Below are 22,209 nucleotides of genomic sequence, written 5' to 3'. Positions count from 1 at the left end.
ATTTTGAGATTGACAGTACCAATCTGTTAGCTGAACGTTGTGGTTCCTTCCACATTACTCTCAATTTAACTTTCACATACTTGATTTGAATCAGTGGTCCTCCTCTCTCAAGTTGTGTGCCCAAGGATCTTCAAAGCTACAAAACCTCCACGAGCCTCTGAATGTATCATGGTTTCAAAAACTTGATACCTTAGTACAAGGTAGGAAACTTCATTAAGAGTTTTAGTTCTTATTTCTCTCATAGGGCAGATGTTCTAATAGTAAAAGGTTATTACTGTGTTTCAGAACTGCCTTGCTGTTTTGTATTCCATCTCTGTGTTTGGAAGAAAGATCCTTTAAAAAGCATAAACACAGTATTCATTGACTCTTCCCAAAGCTCTGTCTCACAAGTACAGAAGACTTAATTGGTCCTGAAGCTCTTGGCCTCTGTTTAGCTAACTGGTGATGTTTCTTCTGTAAACAAAACAGTTTTTGAGAGAATAATAGATGCTTCCAAAGAGCAGTGCTTCCCTGTAACCCATGCTTGCCATAGGTGGAACTATAGGCATGGGAGCTGTAGGGAATACCTCTGCAGCTTGAGAGCATCTCCTCCAGATCACTCCCGATCACTCCCCAAAAGTACCTTCACTGCTTCATATGACTGCAAAGGTGTTCTCTGCTGCTTTCATGACTATTTGGTGGAAATAGAAAAAGAGAGAAAATACCTTCTGCCAAATAAAAGATTTATACATTGTCACCATCATGTGATATTTTTTTCTTCTTTTCTTATCTCTAAAATTATTTCCCCAGATGTCTTGCTGGGACAGTTATGTGTTACTTTTTGTTTTTCCCTTTGTTCTCTTCCCTTCTTTTCTGTATGTTGTATTTATCTTTTTTTGTGTATCTTCTCTTTTTTTTCATATTTCTTTTCACAAATTCATCTCCTGGTTCCTCGTTCCCTGCATGCCACTAACTATTTTCATTAGATATTAATTGATTTGTGAATTCAGGCTGAATTGCATCATCAGCAGATGGCGGATCCAGACCTGTTGGAGGAGTCATCAACCCTCTTGGACCCAAGTGAGATCGGAAGAGGCACACCCTTAAGGCTTGGGTAATTATCATTCTTACCTGCCTACTCTGCAGGTGTGTTTTTCCCCTTCTATCGTAGAAAACTTACATAGTAAGGAGTCTCCTTGTTGTGAGAATCGTACTCTATTATTAATCTGTTTAGAATCATTCCCAAATCAGTCCCTAGCCCATTTCATGTATTTACTACATTGACAGCCCTCTCCTGGTTCCTGTAGTGGGTGAGGCCAGGAATCAGACCTTGGCAGCTTTCTTTCCTATTCTTAGCTAGTTTTCTCAGGTCCCAGCTGCTGAATCTTCTAAAAGCTACTCATCCTATAAAATGGAATAGTATCCTTAATCTATTTGGGTTTTTTTCCCCTCCTTTCACAGTTTTGTGGCTGGTGTGATTAGCCGGGAACGCCTCCCTACATTTGAGCGCATGCTCTGGAGAGTGTGCCGAGGGAATGTATTCCTGCGTCAAGCTGAAATTGAAAACCCCCTGGAGGATCCCGTGACTGTAAGACAAGGAAATTGTATCCTGTGGAGTAGGATTCTATAAAGGGGGCCCAGAATGGTAACAGAAAACTTGGACCATCTCAAAGAAGAGATCTTTATTTCTTTATTTTCAATATGAGCTACAAGATAGCCTATCTCCCTATAATTTCCATTGCACATATGGTATTTATAAGCTTTGAGGCTTGGATATGACTATAGAGGTGTTTTAATTGGAAATAAATTTTTCTAGCTATTTGAAACTTCAGATATAGCTCCACATATCTTCTGTTACTGATCTGGGACCTGAAGCAATTTGTTTTTTTATAAAAATCAACAAAAAGCATGAATTCTAATTTGGTAGTGTATTGTACTCGAATTCCAATTACTTGATAATTTGATTTTTATAAGAAACTCTAAAAGAAAAGAAATGGGCACTATTATAACTCTAAATTGATCAAGTTAATAGTTTTAGCTGTTTAAAGTTTTTGTTCAGTTGATGAACTGAGTTGTCTCTCACTTTGACAAATAAGTTTGTTGGGAAATTGAGGGATTTTCTTTAATGTATTTTGAGATAGTTTTCATCTTGCATTTGATATAACAGTAAGTTCAAAATATAAATCTCAGGATGGTCAGAACTATGTGTTTCTGTTATTATAAGTGAAACAAGTTAAATGCATAATGAAAAAAATTATATCACTAATCAGAGATAGATGAATAGCCTAGAATTCGCTACTACTTAAAATACCCATGACTCTATACTTGACCAATGAAACTGTTACCTTTCTGCTCCTACTTAGTATGACATTTATTAAATCATTGCTCTTTGTTCTTCTGAAGAAGAAACGTTGAATCTCGTGAGGTTTCAGGCTGTATCACTGAGCTGAAAATGACCAGATGTTCATATAACTTATTTTCTGTACCATGGTTATGGTTATGGTGACATAGATGGTCTACAAAGGCAGATTGAAGCCACACTGAAGGCAGTTACTGAGTTTTGGAAACATTTCATGCTGAATTTAAGGTCACACCTAGTATATAACTGTTCTCAGGCACGTTAAGCCAAGTTTCCTCTGGCAGGGAAGAACAATATTTTATCAACAAATACAGGAAGAGGGTCTGAATATCTGTACCAAAGCAGCTGAACAAAAAATGTACTCTCAATATCCCTGGAGAACTCAAAGATTTAAAACACTCCTGGGCCTTCCTCAGTGTCTGCTCACCTTATTTCCTGGTTTTTCTTTAGCACTCATAATTAGATTAGAATATAACCTAACTATTTAAGCTCTGCACCTTATTTGTGAAGTCAAGTTTAAGTGATTTATGGTCATTTCATAACGTCCCAATACCTTTATATCTCTTATCTGAAGACTATTTAAACTCATGAGCAGAAATTAACTCCCCTCCTTTTCTTTTCTACATGCAGACAGGTAAAATATTTGAGTTGAACTGGTAAATGATCTGATTAGTAATTATCCTAGCTTTTGGGCTAGACTGCCCTAAGGACCTACACTCTTGCCCAATATGAAGATAAATAAAAAGGACTCACCTGAAATAAAAATCAAAGGGAATGTTATTTTTTCAATAAAGTTGTTAAGGGTATAAAAGATGATTAATTAACATGGTTACTACCCTTGTATAGTGTATGAAGGAACTAGGAAACTTATTGCTTCTTAACTACAAAAGAAACTAATTTATTTGGAAGTTTTCTTCAGCATTTAGAGCTATGAAATCTTGATTTGTTCCTGGGTTCTAGGGAGACTACGTGCACAAGTCTGTATTTATCATTTTCTTCCAAGGCGATCAACTGAAAAACAGAGTCAAGAAAATTTGTGAAGGGTAAGAGAAATGTACTCACCTAGAGGAAACATTAAAACTTCTTTATTGTTAGCTTGAAAATGAGTGAAATAGTAATTCTTTTGACTTGCTTGGACCCAGGAGTATTTCTTTGGATAAGACTATGTAATGCTATAGGGATGTTTTAAATTACTGTTGGTCTAACTATTGGATAAGTGATATAAGCTTATTTAGAAATGAACTTCAAGGTCATAAGTTTCATTTATTGAAGAAATAAAATCTTTTACCTCTAGTTCTTAATAAATGATAAATGTATTGAAATAATAGAGTCTATATACATGTACCAAAATGTTATCTGTATGTATCATTTTTTCATGTTTTCTGAAATAACATTCTTGCTTAAGTCATCCAAAAAATCCTTTTACTTAACTGTAATTTTTATAGTGCTTTAAAATGTTTGACTTTCTACCTGACAACCCTATGAAGTTAAATAAGACAAATAACTACTTCAGTTTTACAAATAAGGAAATTGAGACTAAGAAATGTTAAATATTTTGCCCAGGTTCATACTAGTAAGTATTGGCCTTGAGATTTGAACCCAGATCTTTCTGATTCCAAGGCCAAGACTCTTTCAATCTACTAAATTTTATCATTTTTTAAAACCATATTTTCCTTTATTTTTCGTTTTTTGACCAAAAGAGAATTTTATAGCTGTAAAAGCATAATAGTGATGACAACTGAGGCTAAAATCTAGACTTTCTTCTTATAACTTTGCTACTATTAAATTCCTTTTTGCTCACCAAATAAAAATAGAGACAGTGATAAATAGAGAAAGATTGTATTAGAATTGAAGGAGGCCTGCCTTACAGTCAGAAAGACCTGAGTTGGAATCCCATGCCATATATTACCTCTGTCTCTGACCCCAGACTAACTGAGCTGAATCCACCACTTCCACCTAAACTGAGCCTTTTTTGGTTCTTTGGGTGACTTAAGTCATTTTCTCAGATGATTTAGCTTGATACATCACTGTTATTCAGCTAGTCTCTGTGTATTACAGGTTTCGAGCTTCACTCTATCCCTGCCCTGAGACACCACAGGAGAGGAAGGAAATGGCTTCTGGAGTTAACACCAGAATTGATGATCTCCAAATGGTATAATAATACAGTTTATAGTAGTCTGTAACTATTCTTCTTCTTGTAATACTAATTCATAGAACACCTTTGGCATCCAGAGTTCCCACAAGCAAATATTACTGGGTGAACTGTCTCTGTTATGTTTTTAGTTCCCAACTAGATAAATTTAGGAAAAGGTTTCAGTAATGGACCGAAAAAAAAAATTAACCACCCTCAAAAGAGACAGCATTGGTTAGGCATCTGTGGGGTTTTATTTGTTTATTTGTTTTTGATTTTGCCTAAAACAGTTGTCTCCAAAGTGCATTAAGATGTTTGGAGGGTGTATGTGAAAAAAAATAAGGGTCTAGGCCTCCAACTTTGACTCAGCTGGTTTCCGGCAGAGGCCTCTTTATTCCAAGTGGCTGCTGCAGCAGCGGCATGGGTATTACTTCCTCTCTTCCTACCTCCTTCCATCCTGTCTCTGCCACAGTTCATGACTATTCTGGACTGTGCCAGTGACAGCAACAGGGACAGATACAGCCCCAGTAAGAAGCCCAGAGTATCCACATGGTAGTGGGGATTAATGTAGGTTGAGTGAGAGACCTGGGGCAGCCAGGATGATAGTGACCAGATTAGTATGGGGACTTCTCACATCAGGGACAGCTGAGCCTAGTGGTTTCTGTTTCTCTCCCTGATTTCCTCTAAGGACTTTGGTACAAGTTTTGGTGGTGTTAAAATGCAGAATTCTGACTAGGCCAAGGATGGCAGCTGTGATGGCTGTGAGAGTCAACAGTGGGGAAAATAACAGAGAAGGAATGGATAGCAGGGGCAAGGAGACCACAGCTGGGAACAAAGAGGCTCCAGTGATATGATGAGTAGGCTGGTGGAAGGTAACAACATGCCTGGTCCTGAGGATAAAAGGAGAGAAATTAAATAGCCCCTCCCCTCAAGGATTTTATAATCTGGATTAAGGGAATCAATTTATATTTACAAACATATGTACAAAATACATGATAAATTTTAGAGAAAGGCACTGGCAAGTAGGAAAAAATCAGGAAAGGCTTTATGTAGAAAATGGAGCTAGTATTTCAACAGGTAAAAGAAGGAAGGAAAGAGGGAGGGAGAGGAGAGAGAAAGTATTAAGCCTTTGCTACATGCCAAGCACTGGGATGAACACTGGAGATACAAATACAAAAATAAAAACAGTTCCTTCCCTCTAGGAGCTTTCACTCTGTTAGGGGGAAACATTACACAAAGAGGAATGGTGGGGCAGGGAGAGGCATTTTGTTTCAGAATATTACAGAAACATTAGTGAAGGAAAAGAGCAATTTTAGACTCAGAAATTTTTTACAAATAGTCATAAAAGTTTGGAGACCACTGGTTTCCTTTCTCAAGTGGTTTGAGAGGTTCAGGGACCCCTCAAGGACTGAAGTACAAGAGAGGGTCATTGAATTCACAGACTCAAGCATTCTTTAAGTCAAGTTGACAAAGGTTTATTGTAACGCTAATATTGCTGGCAGAGCTTCCTAACAGGAATGATGCTAAAGCTTATATAGGAAAAGTAGTGGATTGTCTGGCAGATACGCTAATTGGGTGGTAACATACAACCTTGGTCACAGGAGTCATTCACTACTGGAAACTGGGGCGGGGGAGGTTACATAAGGCGTGTATTTTGGGTCTGTTATGTCTGTAGCAAGACAGTTTTAGTTGTCGTCGTCTTTGCTTGACTTCTGGATTGTATACAATAATTAAGAGTCAATACATGATAATTCTATTGGTACAAGATAGTCCTGTTCAGACAAAGGAGATTCTGTGGAGGTCAGCTTGGTCTTGTAACAGGGAGAGAGAGTTGGTCTCACTGGGGCCCACTCATGAGTTATTGCTAGGCATAGTGTCCTTGGGCTGGGAAGAAAACTGTCAGGGATAGTGTTTTGAAGCTAGGGAGAAATGTGATCTTGGAAGTGGGGTCCCAGCACAAGCACCCCATCATTTTTATCCCATGAATATGCTTAGTTTTTGTCACCCTCCTAATATACAATCAAAGGAACAGCTATTATGGGCAGATGATGTTTGTATTGAATTTTATAATATTTTATAGAACTAGTTTGAATACCACAGTTACTTCAGTATCTCAGAAAGGAATAATGATTATTTGCATAGACAACAGAGGAGCAAAGAGTAAGCTTGTGGCGTATAGTGCTGAAAGGAGTGAGAACAGGCATTCTCACCCTGGTGTCTGCGAACTTGTTTTTTAAATATTTTGATGACTGTATTTCATTATAATTAATTTCCCTTGGTAATCCTATGTATTTTATGTATTGGAAAACAGTGTTCTGAGAGCAGGGTATGGTTTTTTGCCTTTGTATCTCTATCACTTAGCACTGTGCTTCACATATCCTGTGCACTTACTGCTTATTGATTGATTGAAAAGAGATCTGTAGGCTTTACCAGACTGCCATGATACAGTAAAGGTTGCCTCTTTGGAGCCATTGTTAAATCAAAACCATATACTCGGAGATTGTTCAGATTCCTAGAAGTGGTAAGAATTGCCAAGCGTATGTGTTCACTTTCATCTCCAATTCTTTCCTCTCTCTCTCCATTTCCTCTTTTCCTTGTATTTGGCATCTCCTATCAACTGAATCACATGACTACCTCTTATTTGTTCAGCCATGCTATTAGGACCAGGGAAAATAAGTTGATATTTTTTTTGGTTGGTGATTAATTGATTTGTTGATACATCCTAGTTTTTGGTGCTTGTCCCATTTCATCTGAAACTTTTAACTACATTCATAGGGCAGAAAGTTGATGTAGATGTGTAAATGATAGAAATAAAACTTAAGAATAGAGATCAAATGCTTTATGTCATATTGGGAAAGGCAAGACTCGATGTTGCCATTTAGTTTATTCAGCATCATTCCTGAAGCAATCTGAATAATAATTGTAAACTAAGCAACAATTTTGATCAAACTCCAGTTTGAGGGATGGATCACAATTAAGTCTCTTGAATTCTAAGGGTTTTCTCAGCTTTGGTTTTCTCTAAAAGTTACCCACCCCAGTCCAAGATATTCTTTTTTTTTAAGTTTTTAAAAAAATTTTGTATCAGTATCTTTTACCGTCACATCACCTACATATCCCAATATGTTGCCCCCCCAACATCCCTTATAACAAAGATTTGAAAAATAAAAAACAGAAACAGTTTAGCAAAACTTATCACATCATCCAAGTGCAAATTTGTATGTAGTTTTCTGTACCTCTAGTGCCCTCTGCTTCTGCAAAGAATGCGATACAAAAAATGTCTTTCAGGCCAAGCTTGGTCATAATTTCACAGCATTCACATATTTGTTTCACATATTTTGTTGTTGTTATTTCCATTTATATCACTATACTTATTACATATATTGTTTTTTCTGGTTCTGCTTAATTCACATTGCATTGGTTTGTATTGGTTCTTCTGCTTCTCTGTAGTCATCATATTCATTATTTCTTATAATATTCTGTTATGTTTGTGTTCCACAGTTTGTTTAGTCATTTCCTAATTGATAGCATCTTGCTACCACAAAAAGTGTTGGTATGAATATTTGGGTATATGTGGGACCTTCCTTTTTTATCATTGGCTTCCTTGGAATAATTTTGCTTCTTTTTTCTGTCCTTCTCCAAAAATACATGGGAATTCAGATTCTACAGAAATGTGGCAATCGTCCTATCATAGATCTAGAGATGGAAGAGAACTTAAAGGCCACCTAGTCCTTTAGGTGACCCAGGGAGGTTAAGCTACTGGCCCAAGGTCATTTGGGGTGGTCAGGGCTTTGATGATCCTATTTGAGATCTTAAACGTGGGATGGTAACTGCCATCTGTCCCATCACACTTTTATCTTTGTAATGGAATTCCTTAGAGGGAAATCTGCACTGGCTTATAAGGGGTAACATTTGGAACTTTTTTCATTGATACTGGACAAAAGGGCAAACACGACTTTAAACCCATGATTATAGTAGTTTGGGGCATTCCAGACACATCCTATGATCCCTCTGAGTATTACAGATCTTATAATGTAGAATAGTCACAGTAGGCCTTCTTCCTGCTGTGTTCTAATAACGGTGTGAGATAGGTAGGTTTTCCCATGTAATTCTTCAATTCCCTACTCAGAAGTATAGTTTTCTCCATTCTTCAAGTCACTTGCCCCACTGTTACAGTATTTTTTGTAACCCTGAATTTGTAACCCTTTGTAACCCTGAATTACAAACCCTAGATGATAAATTAAAAATCATGTGAAGCAGTCCCAAGAAATCAATGAACAGTTTATTATATTTTCAGCTTAATCACAGGAAAAAATCCATTAAATGAAAATCAATAAACTGGTGCTTAATTGGGGAATAATTCTCTGCCACTTTGACTAAGGAAGGCCATTTCAGCCAGAGGAAAAGAAAAATAGAAACTAATCAGCCCTTAAGAAAATCCAGAGTTGGGGCAGCTAGGTGGCTCAGTGAATAGAGCACTGGCCCTGGAGTCAGAAGGACCTGAGTTCAAATCCGACCTCAGACACGTAACACAAAAACTACCCATGTGACCTTGGGCAAGTCACTTAACCCCAATTGCCCTCCAAAAAGCAAAAAAAAATCCAGAGTTGTGCTTCTCTGTCAGTTGCCTCATGAGATATAAACCAGCATTTTGTCTGCAAGGCTTACTTGTTCCTTCTTTTCATGCAAGGTTCTAAACCAAACAGAGGATCATCGACAGAGGGTCCTCCAGGCAGCTGCTAAAAACATCCGTGTCTGGTTCATTAAAGTTCGGAAGATGAAGGCCATCTACCATACCCTGAACCTGTGCAACATTGATGTGACCCAGAAGTGTCTGATTGCCGAGGTCTGGTGCCCTGTTGCTGACCTAGATTCCATCCAGTTTGCTCTGAGGAGAGGCACGGTGAGTATTATGGGACTGAGATGCTTCTAACTCCACAAAGGCAGGGGTTTTGATTCTTTGTATTTCCACGATGGTCTTCCAAGTGTTTTAATATCATTTCTTTTATCTTTACTCCTTAAATACCCTTTAAAGATAAAGTTAGAATCATAGAATCTTAGAGCTGGAAGGGGCTTCAGAGGAGACCCTCTCCTGGGAGAGGAAGTTCTGGTCCTCTCTCCTGAGACATGAATCCTGTTTCCACATATCCCTGACAAGTCTACCCTCTGCTTGAAGATGTCTGATTATAAGAAACTCCCTATCTTCAGAGAGGGAGAATCTGTAAGTGTGCCTGTTCTCACCCCAGCCTCTTGGAATTCCTAGCATTCTTCAAAACACAGCTCATATGATAGCTGCTTTAAGAAATCTGTCCTTCTTTCACCCCTCTGCTCCAACTTGTTAGTTTTCTCTTCCTTGATTATCATATGTATATTTGTCTAATTACATGTTGTAGCCCACCAGTGGAATATAAATTCCTTGAGAGAAGTGATTATTTTCATTTTTGTTTTTTTATCTCCAGAGAGGGGAACGCAGGTGTGTGGGGGCCCTGCAGGCCTGGGCAGTTCCCTCCTTGACCCCCTGGGTTTCCCTTGGTATAGCACAGTGCCGTACTTGTAGTTTTTAGTCATTAAATGCTTATTGGGTTGAATTGTTACCTCTAGCCAGGACCCATTCTATTTTGGGACAGCTCTGATTGTTAGGAAATTTTTTTCCCCATATATTGAACTGACATGTTTCTGTAATTTCCATCATATCTAGTTCTGCCCTCTAGAGTCTTGCAGAATAAATGGCTTCTCTTTTATATAACTCATCACATATTTGATGACAGATATTCTTTCTCACCCCCTCAATTCTTTTTCCATTTTAAATACCCCCAATTCCTTTTACTAATTTTAGAGTTCTCTCAGCATCACAGGGCCCTCTTCTAGACCCTGTTTTAGTTTGCCTATATTTTTCCTAAAATATATTGTCAAGAACTGGTCACAGTACTCCAGATATGGGCCAGTCAAGGCCAGAGTACAGTGAAACTGCCCCTCTCTTCATTATACTTCTATTAATGGAATTCAACCTATGATCAACTCCATTTAAATTTTATCTTCATGCCTCATTCTGGGGTGGAGAGGACCCTGGGTTCTCAAAGATTACACCAGTGAAGTGTGTTATCTCTTGCATATCATACAAAGTATGTGAAGTATTTAAATACCAACTCTCAATGCACTTTATGTGTGTGTTTGTAAATATATGTGTATAGTGTGTGTATATACATATAGATATGCATATATATGTATATGTACATATAGATGTGCATACACACACATATATGTATATGTCTCTTTTGTGAAGACCAGCTGAGCTAAACTCATTACCAGAGTGTCTTTGAGTGACAAATTGGGAGGGAGGAAGCACACAGAAGAGGAGGCTAGTGATAATTAAACTAAAAAGACTTTCAGTGAATCATTAAAAAAAGAAAGAGAACCAAACAGAAGCAAGTTCAGGAGACACAAATTAGCAAGGCAGTTTTATAATTACCATGTTAAATTTGAAATAGATTGAAAAACAAGCTGTACATATGCAGTTTCATATACAGTCATCTTTTTTTCCCCTGCTCTGTGTAGGAAAATGTCCATTCATGTTGACGTTAGTCAAGGTCACAGTAATCAAAAGAAAAGTTTATTAAAGCAAAATTTAAAAAGGTGAAGTTTGGGGCTAGTCTAGCTTGGCTTGTTCTTAATGCACGCATATTGGTTCCTTATTCTCTTTATAAGTACTTACAAAGCAGTTTCATTTTAAAAAATAAATTTGTGTTGTTATATTTTGGTTTTATATCACTTACATTTCCTAATGTATACCCTCCCCCTCCCAAAGGGCTATCTCTTATAATAAAAATATCAAAGAGAGGGGAAAATTTAGCAAAACTAACATTAAAAAAAACCTGGCATCATATGCAGTGTTCAACATCCATAGTCCATCACCTCTGTGAAGAAGTAGTTTTGTTGTCTGTTTTTTCCATTTATATTGTTGTAATATTCTATATCTAGTTTTCCTGGTTCTCCTTGTATCACTTTGTTTCAGTCCATCTAAGTTTTAAACCTTTGCTTCTTTTTATTCATCACCACAGTCATCATTTCTTATAACACAGTAAATTCCATTGTGTTCACGTACAACAGTTTGTTCAGCCATCCCACCATCAGTGGGCATCTGCTTTCAAACCACCCTTTTGTTATTCCATTCTGGTATGTTTTTCAGGAATCAAAGTCACCAACCTATGAAAGATATCTATCTTCTAGGTGGACTTTTAAAAAAATGTGGACATTTGTTCATCTCTAGTTCTGTGGCATCTTATTAAATTCTCCAGAATTTCTTGGGGATCACTGATGACAGATTAATCACATCTGAGTTTATTTTTTTCTAGGAGAAGGTTTAGCAAACTACATTTGCCTTAGAACTGAGAATGATTTTTACATTTTTAAATAAAGTTTTGTTTTTTGTTTTGTTAAAGTAAAAACCCTTAAATTGAGGGGATGCCCATCAATTGGGAAATAGCTGAACAAGTTGTGGTATATGAATACAATGGAATACTATTGTTCAGTAAGAAATGGTGAACAAGCAGACTTCAGAAAAACCTGAAAAGACTTGCATGAACTGATGCTGAATGAAATGAGCAGAACGTGGAGAACACTGTACATAGTAACAGCAACATTGTTCAATGATCAACTTTGTTAGACTTAATCCCTTCTGAGCAGTGCAATAAACTAAAACAATTCCAAAAGACTCCATATCCAGAGAAAGAACTATGGAGTATGAATGCTGATCAAAGCATACCATTTTCTCTTTCTTTTTTTATTTTTTTCTTTGTCATGGTTTTTCCCTTTTGTTCTGATTCTTTCACAGCACGACTAATGTGGAACTATGTTTAATATGATCATACATGTATATCCTGTATCAGATTGCATGCCATCATGGGGAGGAAAGAGTAAAGGGAAAGGGGGGAAATTTCAGAACTTAGAATCTTTTAGAGGTGAATGTTGAAAACAAGAAAGGAAAAAAAAAGAGAGAGAGAGAAAGAAAGAAAGAAATCGTTTATAGCTTTGCAGATGTACAAAAATAAGCAATGGCCTGAATTTGGCCCTGAGGATAGTTTGCTGACCTCCCTGCAAGGATAGTATTTACCTAGACCAGGTGGCTTGAACATACTGAAGACAGCTAGATGCTTATAACATCTCACCACTTTTCTTAGGTTTCAACTTTCTAATAACAGTTTTTATTCTCTCCTTTGTGAATTACTTCCTTGGTAGAGAAGACAGAAGGAATTAGGTGTTAGGTAATATTCTGTCTCTGTCATCATCCTGTCCTTCCCTCCAGAAGCAGCAATCTGTGGAATACCACTGTTGCCCTTCCTCCTGGCCTCAATATAATTTAAAAATTCTATTGTGTCATATTTAGTATTTAACGAAGTTCTTAGTTCATCTTGATCTTTAATCTTCCTGACACCATTCTAACATAACCTTCTTCTTTTGTGTCCTTAGTTTCCTGTTCTTGCTTTCATCTCTTGTAAATACCCTTTTGAAATCTGAACTTGTTGCTGAGCTCCTTGTTCAGCCACATTCTGCTTTTCTTTTCATTGGAATCATCTTCAGAATTTCAGTCACAACAGCATCCATACCCCTCCTGGACTGACTTCCTTTTTAGATTCTTTTGCCATTAATTCCTAGCTTTTTTATCAGAATTCTTTAAAATAATTCCAAATTTCCTCCCTTGCTATGCATAGTCTAAGGTATACCTCAAACTAGGCCTTCCTTATCTGCCACAAATTAAAAATAATTTAATTATCATATCCACAGCACTTAACTTGATTCTGTGAGGGATGCAGAGAGTAACAAAACATAGTACCTGTTCTCAAGGAGCTTACAATTTAGGTGTATGTAAATAACAACACAGTGTGGTAAGTGATAAATGCTATGAATGTTCCAAGCTAACTGCTGTAGGCAAAGCTGGAACGGAGGTAGCATTTGAGTAGGATCTTCAAGGATATTAAGTCTGATGAGTGGCGTGAACATTCCAGGCAAAGAGAACAGCATGAGCAAAGCCATGAAAGCAAAGTTCATGGAAGAAAGGTTCAATGGGTGTTCAGGGAATATCAAGTAGGTAACAGAAAAACTGAGATCTAGGCTTTGTGTAGGGGAATAGTAGAGGGTAAAGGTGGAAAAGTGGGTTCAGCCTAGATTATAGAGGGAGTTGAATGCTAAGCTAGAATTTTAGATTGTTTAGTAAGCAGTGGAGAGCTATTACAAGTTATTAGTGTAATTGTTACTAGAGTAATTTTTTCTCTCTCTCAGTTTCTAATTAGGAGAGGTAAGAGGAGAAGGAGATTTGCAATAGTGATGCAAAAAAAAAGGGCCACTGAAACATTTTTTTAAAATTCACAGTTAAAAATAGAAGCAAGTGCAGAAGGACACATAGACAAGAAAGGCAGTTTTGAAAGTAATGTGTGGAATTTATATGCTTTTTTTTAAAAGCAAGTGGTATGAAATGGAGACAGTTTCATATAGAATCCTCTTTTTATGTTTGTGCAAATGTAAATAGTTTTTATGTGTATGTGTGTGTGTTTAAGTTCGGAATAAAAATGTTTACTGAGCAGAAGGAGATGCTTGAGAAAGATAACGTGATGATATTGCATATAGGGCAGAGTGGAGAAGGGAAGATCTAAAGGCAAGGAGAGAAATGAAAGTGATTGCAATAGTCCAGGCATAGGGTGATAAAATCTTGAAATAGTGTGGTGAAGACAGGAAGATAAAGGAAGAAACAATTAATTGAGAAGAAAAAAATCAATTACTTGGGGACTGAATATGGTTGATGAAGAAATCAAAGGCAATTCTGAAAATTTGAGCCTGTTTGAAGAAGGAGGGTTGTTAGGAGGAGATGTGTTTTTAAGTATGTTTCAGGTACTGGTGGGGTGGTCAGAACTATCTTACTAATAATTGAAAATTCAAGACTCTTGATGGTCTGATTTTTGCTGGACTATTTTCTAGAAATCTTATTTGTTATTCATTATAGGAGGTGTCTGTAAGGGAAGGGGAGGAGGGAAAGATATTGGAAAATGTTGGTGAAATAAAAATGAAAGATATCAATAAAAATTTACTTTAAAAATATAATCTGAGGCTAGAGCAGAATATATTATGTGTCAACTGAAGTGAAAAAAAAAGCAGGGGTAGCAATACTGATCTCAGACAAAGTAAAAGAAAAAATAGATCTACTTAAGAGATAAAGAAGGAAACTACATCTTGCTAAAAGGTACCACAGACAATGAAGTAATATCAATACTGAACATATATGCATCAACAGGTATAGCATCCAAATTCTTAAGAGAAGTTAAGTGAACTATAGAAAGAAATAGATAGCAAAACTATATTAGTGGGTGACCTCAAACTCGCCCTCTCAGAAATAGATAAGTCTAACCACAAAATAAACAAGAAAGAAGTTAAAGAGGTGAATAGAAATTTAGGAAAATTAGGTATAGTAGACCTTTGGAGAAAATTGAATGGGGATAGAAAGGAATATGCCTTTTTCTCAGTGGTATATAACACCTACACAAAAATTGACTGTACTAGGGCATAAAACCAGAAAGACAGAAATATTAAATGCATACTTTTCAGATGTTGATACAATAAAAATTATATCTAATCTAAAGAATGAGTGAGTCAAACAACAAATTGTAGAAACAATCAATAACTTCATCCAAGAGAATGATAATAATGACATAACATACCACAATTTACAGGATGCAGCCAAAGTGGTTCTTAAGGGAAATTTTATTTCTCTAAATGCTTACATGAATAAAATAGAGAAAGAAGAGATCAACGAATTGGGCATGTGACTAAAGAAGCTAGAGAAAGAACAAATTAAAAATCTCCAGTTAAATACCAAATTAGAAATTCTGAAAATCAAAGGAGAGATTAATAAAATTGAAATTAAGAAAACTATTCGCATAATTGACCATATCAATAGCAAAATTAACAGAAATCATGTGATTATCTCAATAGATACAGAAAAAACTTTAATAACATCCATTCCTTTTTTTTTTTTTGCTTTTTGGAGGGCAGTTGGGGTTAAGTGACTTGCCCAAGGTCACATAGCTAGTTTTTGTGCTAAGTGAGGCCGGATTTGAACTCAGGTTCTCCTGACTCCAGGGCCAGTGCTCTATTCACTGTGACACCTAGCTGCCCCCATTCCTATTCAAAAATAAACACTAGAGAGTATAGAAATCAGTAGTTTTACTTAAAATGATAAGTAGCCTCTATCTAAAACCATCAGGAAGCATTATATGTAATGGGGATAAACTGGAAGCATTTCCAGTAAGATCAGGGTTGAAACAAGGATGTCCATTATCACCATTGTTATTCAATATTGTGCTAGAAATGTTAGTTTTAGCTATAAGAGAAAAAGAATTGAAGGAATTAGAATAGGCAGTGAAGAAACAAAACTATCACTATTTGCAGATGATGATATGATGGTATACTTAGAGAATCAACTAAAAAACTATTTCAAATAATTAACAACTTTAGTAAAGTTGCAGAATATAAAATAAGCCAACATAAATCATTGGCATTTCTGCCTGTTACTAACAAAACCCAGCATCAAGAGATAGAAAGAGAAATTCCGTTTAAAATAACTTCAGACAATATAAAATATTTAGGAGTGTGCCTAACAAAACAAACCCAGGAACTATAGGAATACAATTGTCATACTTTTCACACAACTAAAGTCAGATCTAAATAATTGGAAAAATATCAGTTGCTCATGAGTAGGCTGAGTTAATATAATAAAAATAACATTTCTACCTAAATTAATTTACTTATTCAGTGCCATACCTGTCAAACTATCAAAAAAATTATAAAACTAGAAAAAATAACAAAATTCATGTGGAAGAACAAAAGAGCCAGAATATGAGGGGAATTAATGAAAAGAAATGCAAGGGAAGGTGACCTAGCTGAACCAGATCTAAAACAGTGTTATAAAGGAGCAGTCATCAAAACAATTTGGTATTGGCTAAGAAGTAGAATGATGGATCAGTGGAATAGATTACGTACACAAGACACAGTAGTCAATGACTAGTAGTATACTGTTTGAAAAAATAATCTGGGGGCAGCTGGAATCAGGATTGGCCTCACATACTTGGTAGGTGTGTGATCTTGGGCAACCCCAAGTGGCCTCCAAAAAATGAAAATAAAAAAAATTATCTCTAGGATTCTGGATCTCAGGAGAAGATGTGATCTAGAGCTGTACCTTTGGGGCTCAGTACCACAGAGGAAAAAATATAGGAACGAAAAAAGGTTGAGGGTGGAAACTTGGAGGAGATGTACATTTCAGGTGTCAAAAGTGGAAGAAAAACCATCCGGTGGGAGAGAAAAGGAGTGGTTACAGAGGTAGGAGAAGAACCAGGATAGTTTAGCACCACAGAAGCCAATTGAAGGGTGTGGTCAGTATTGCCAGAAAAGTAAATAATTCAAGGAACATGAATGAACAGAAAAGGATTTGGTGATTAGTTGGTCATTTCTTTGACCTTTGAGAGGATATACATTTTATGGATATAAGAAGAGAAGTCAGATCACAAAGTATTTTATGTTCCATCTGGGCAGTTTAAGGATATAGTTGTTAAGTGGGAGCATGGTGAAGGACCTTGAGATCATGCCTTATGAAAATCGGTTGAAGGAAATGGATATGTTTCACCTGGAGAAGAGAAGATTTGGAGGTCAGGGGAGGAGGAGAGGACATGATAGCTGTGTTCAAGGATCACATTTGTTTTGTTTGGCTTCAGAGGCCTGAACCAGGAGGAAGTTAGAGAGACACACTTAGGCTTGGTGTCAGGAAAAAACTTCTTAACAATTAAGTATTATCAAAAAGTAAAATGGACTGCCTTGGCTGGTTGTGGCATTGCACCTTCTCAGAAGTCTTCAAACAGAGACTGGATGATGACTTGTCAGGTATATTATAGTGGGAAATTTTTGTTTATTTGTGAGACTAATTGCTCACCAATATCCCTTTCCAACTTTAAAATTCTGTGATTCTGTGTTTAAAAATGAGTGGTGGTGAAGAAGTGGAAACAACAAATACAAATTATTCGTTTAAGAAATTTGATGGTGAAAGGAAAAATAAAGTGCAATAGCTCAAATATATCAGATGGTCAGGGGGGAGAGAGCAGAGAGGGTAAGAACCAGATGAAGAGGGAGAGCTTGAAAATGCCATAGAGAGAGGTAATCATTCATAGATTGAGGTCTTAAAAGAAATAAGCAGAAATGGAAGAAAGAGCAAAAGTGGAAGATTTAATCTTGGAAAGGAAAAATACCTTTTGAGATGAAGGAAAGAAAGGGAAGATTCAGAGAAATTTTGAGGTGGTGAGGATGTGGTAACAGGTGGAGAATGGAAAAGATAGACTTGAGTGTTACCCAGGGAAACAGCTTTCTCTAGTAGTCAGTACTAGATAGTAACTTATATAATAGTAACTTATTTTAAGGAAATTCTTTCTTATAACTAGTTTAAATCTCTCCTTGTGAGTTTTGCATTTAGTCTCATTTTTTCTGCTATTTCGCAGGAGCACAGTGGCTCTACAGTGCCTTCCATTCTGAACAGGATGCAGACAAACCAGACTCCTCCAACTTATAACAAAACCAACAAGTTTACATCTGGCTTTCAGAACTTGGTAGATGCTTATGGCGTTGGAACATACCGGGAGATCAATCCAGGTAATATCCTAGACATTTTTCCTTGAGACCTATTTCTGGACAAAAATCTTACCATTGAGGAGTCAGGATAAACTGACAAAGTCTATTGATAATAATAATATCCCTGTTAGCAGTTGGACTGGTGCGGTTGTCCATTTTGGCTCACATGGAGCTACTATCAGCCCTAGATTTGTGTATGAAACCTTAGACTTCATACAAAGGACTTATAAGGAAGTCGGAACAGCTTATTGTATTGAAGTGTTAACATGTTTCCTCATGGCTGTAAAATACTTAGCCTTTTTTTGGCAAAGCACCAGCAGAGGCCACTCCAAGTAAAATGTTGATTTTTGGTTATGATTATTCTATATTTTGAAGATAATCTTACTGACTCTCCTTTTTTTTCAGGTATGACAGCAAATTTTAAGTCAAATCAGATTGCAAAAAAATCAACTAATAATATTTTAGGCAAGATGTGGCTTACTGTTCAAATAACTTGATGTACTTGTAGTACTTTGAGAAAGAATTTTTCAAAGCCTCAAATTCTTAAATCACAAGTCTGAAAATAGAATGAGCCTTGTCCTGGGTGTGGGACATCTTTTACTTCCTAACAGAATCATTTATTGAAAAATAATAACTGTACCATAGGGGGAAAAACATGCCTGTCTTAGGAATGGTGGCACTGAATTCAGAGAAGGGGTTAAACTGAGCTGTTATTTAATTAATTAATTTGAATATTTATTTTATTTTAATTTAATAATAAAATAATGTTATTTATTTAAAGTCAAAGCTGCTTTGTGACTTTGTGATGGTAGACCCCACCAGGAAGGTTTTTCCCCAGTAACTATCTAGTCTGACAGCTGATTCCAGACTTCATAAAGTAGAGGGGCCTTTTATGTTATTAACAAAATGTAGGGAGGATCATGGTGGATTCAACAGATCAACATTTTTACTGATTTCTATACTTAAGTCTTTTCCCCTCACTTTCTGTCTTTTGGTTCCTGTATAGCTCCTTATACCATCATCACTTTCCCTTTCCTGTTTGCTGTCATGTTTGGAGATTTTGGCCATGGGATTTTGATGACCCTCTTTGCTATCTGGATGGTGATGCGAGAGAGCCGAATCCTCTCCCAGAAAAATGGGAATGAGGTAAAGCTAAGTTACCCTTTCATTAGACCAAGAGTTGCACAGATGTGAGGAAGGGGAAGCTTTTGCTTAAATTTTCATCAGTAATATAACCCTCTTGGTTACCTTATAGACTTTGTCAGGAAAATAAACAGGAAGAGTGAAGTTGATATTAACACTATTCACATACTCACTGATATTTGAGAAAGTAAACGTGTGGCTAGCATTGGTCTTTCCTTTGAATTGCTTAACCCAAAAGGAATCATGGAACATGGGAGGATTGGGATACTACATTCTTAGAGACATTTGTAAACATTGTGCCAAGATTAGATCCTGTAAATACACACTTGTGCTCTGCTTTCTTTCCATATGCCAGATGTTTAGCACTGTGTTTAATGGCCGGTACATCATTCTTCTTATGGGTATGTTCTCCATCTACACTGGACTTATCTACAATGACTGCTTTTCCAAGGCACTTAACATATTTGGGTCATCCTGGAGTGTCAGGCCAATGTTCGCTAATTGGACGTAAGTTATTAGAGAAGCCAAAGATTAAAGCTCTTTCTTTTCCCATGCTTAGCTTTGTTTTTCAAGACTGGTGGTGATCTAGGGCAGTGTGCACTCCGGAGTGCAGCCCAAACCAGATCAAAATGTGATTGGGAAATATTTAGCAAAATAAAAATGCAGTAGAATGTAGATAATGTTAATACATGGTTTTCTAAGTCAATATGCGACCCACAAGAGATCCTTATATGTTGTTAGTGCCCCCTTTTCTATTTGAGTTTGACATCACTGAGTACCACAAAAAAAAACCCAGAGCTAGTGTTTCTTTAGAGAGTGACTAAGTTGGCAAAAAGGTTTTCCTATTTCAAAAAAGGATGCAATGTCCTCTTATATGTGACAAACTGAATTATTTTGATAGTACTCAAAAATGTCAGGGAGCAGAAACACATCGGCTTTTTTCATAAAGTAATAAAATGTCAAAAAAAGAACTTTTAAATTCTGCCCTTTGGGAAATTTTTGATTCATTATAGGTATCTTCTTTTTTTTTCCAGTCTCTCAGCTCATTTGAGCTGTTTGCCTCTTCTCTTTCTCACCCCAGCCATATCCATTCTCCCTCTTCTAACAAAGTTTGTTTTTTTGTGGCAAGGCCAGTTTCTAGCCCAGGTCTTCTTTTCTTAGCCAAACCAGTAAATGTGATTTTTTTTAACCTGACTCACTAGGGAAGAAACACTTCGAGGGAATCCTGTTCTCCAGTTAGACCCTGCCATCAAAGGTGTATTTGAGGGACCCTACCCTTTTGGCATTGATCCGGTGAGAACTCTTTCTTCCTATATGTTTGTCCCTTTTCCTGTTTTTCTTGAGCGTTGGTTAAGAAAAAATAAAGATAACTTAATTGTGGAATCTTCAGAGACCTAGAACTTTTCCAGGGAGGTTCAGTTGGTAGTGGTCAAAGCCATAAGTGAATATACCCGTGTTTCCCCAATAATAAGGCCTATCCCGAAAATAAGCCCTCCCCTTACTGTGTAAGATTACCCCGAAAATAAGCCCTATTGAGATTGCTACTGTAGTGAAGGTGATCCCCTGTGCTATACGCTACATTACGGTACCCTCTGTATGCACTGTCCCCCCCCCTCCCCCCGTGAAACGCATGCCGCGCTCTGAGCTGCATCCAATCAGAGCTGCAGCAGTGAGCGCATCATCCTGTTCTTCCCCAGTGATTTGCTTGCTGGCGCCATTGAGAGCAGTGCCGCAGAGGAGAGCTGAGGCAGGACAACATAAGCCCTCCCCTGAAAATAGCCCTCTGGTGTTTTTCTTTCCAAAAAAAATAATAAGACATTGTCTTATTATCAGGGAAACACGGTAGTATCCCTTCCCTTCAGTGGAGGTGGCTCAGTGGTAAACTAGTAAAAACTGATATTGAAATCACAGCCTGGGTCTTAAAACTATTTTTTTTTTTTTATTTGAACTCAGGTCAGATTTGAACTCAGGTTCTTCTAACTCCAGGGCCGGTCCTCTATTTATTGTGCCACCTACCTGCTCCTTAAAACTAATTTCTTAAGCCATGGTTAAGTTTTAAGTCTTCTTTGAACTGATTTCATTAGGGTGAAAATGCCTCTTTTCTGGAGGAACTTGGTATTTCCATTCTTAACCTTTCAAATAATTCTGCCTCTATAATATCTTTTGCATTCATTCCCATCTTTCCCCTCACATGGCAACTACTGTAGTTTGGGCACTTATTATCTCTCACTTGGACTATTACAGTAATACCCACCCTCATTGGCCATCCTACATCTAGTTTTTCTGTTCTCCAGTACATCCTTCACATCATTCACACATCTGTTAAATTAATATTCTGAAAGCACATAGAAACTCCTCAGCTTGTCATTTAAATTCTTTCACAGCCTGTCTCCAGCCTTCCTTTCCAGATTTATTGTACATTACTCTCCACAACACTGTTCCATCTATATTCTTCCACTTACCATTCTGTGAACTTGCCATTCCATTCCTGCCCTTTGTGCCATTGTACATACTGTCACTTGTACCTAGAATATGCTCCTTCCTCACCTTTGTCTCTTGGATTCTTTGGCTTTCTTCAAGGTTCAGGCCAGGTTCCACTTTCTCCTTGAGACTGCCTCCTGAACCCCTACTAGGTCTAAAGTGGCTCATGTTTTCCTCCCCAATATTACTTTGCATGAACTTGGTATACATTTTGTATTTATTTTTCCATGCCATTTCCCCCCAATAAAAGGCTCCTTGAGCTCAGAAACTGTTGAGTTTTTCATCTTTGTGTTACCAGTGCTTACTAAATGGCTGGTGAATGAAGTGAGTAAAAGATGACCAGATCTACCAGATCATAAGGCTAGATAAGGAGTTTCTTTTTAGTCTTAAAAAGAAACTATCATTTAATGAGTCCTTGAAGACCTTTCATCATAAAGAATTTAAATAGAGTGATCTCTTC

At 37.0% G+C, this 22,209-nt stretch overlaps 1 protein-coding gene across 6 annotated transcripts in view; it reads left to right on the top strand.

Moving 5' to 3' along the window:
• The window catches only part of ATP6V0A1 (ATPase H+ transporting V0 subunit a1), a 63,332-nt gene that overhangs the window by 18,373 nt on the left and 22,750 nt on the right, over nt 1-22,209 (top strand). For 4 of the 6 annotated variants that reach the window (XM_069067667.1, XM_069067665.1, XM_069067670.1 and 1 more), the window contains exons 6-14: nt 990-1,093; nt 1,441-1,567; nt 3,299-3,381; nt 4,397-4,490; nt 9,157-9,369; nt 17,996-18,146; nt 19,132-19,271; nt 19,624-19,775; nt 20,471-20,561. In XM_069067667.1, coding sequence (XP_068923768.1) covers nt 990-1,093; nt 1,441-1,567; nt 3,299-3,381; nt 4,397-4,490; nt 9,157-9,369; nt 17,996-18,146; nt 19,132-19,271; nt 19,624-19,775; nt 20,471-20,561 — 1,155 coding nt within the window. The remainder of the gene's footprint in view (nt 1-989; nt 1,094-1,440; nt 1,568-3,298; nt 3,382-4,396; nt 4,491-9,156; nt 9,370-17,995; nt 18,147-19,131; nt 19,272-19,623; nt 19,776-20,470; nt 20,562-22,209) is intronic. The other 2 variants (XM_069067669.1, XM_069067668.1) reach the window with 1 other exon arrangement.

Source organism: Petaurus breviceps, unplaced genomic scaffold (assembly GCF_028583685.1).
Source record: "Petaurus breviceps papuanus isolate PSGF00001 unplaced genomic scaffold, PetGlider_PUasm1.0 90750, whole genome shotgun sequence".
Classification (NCBI taxonomy): domain Eukaryota; kingdom Metazoa; phylum Chordata; class Mammalia; order Diprotodontia; family Petauridae; genus Petaurus; species Petaurus breviceps.
This window is presented reverse-complemented; position numbering and strand designations above follow the sequence as displayed.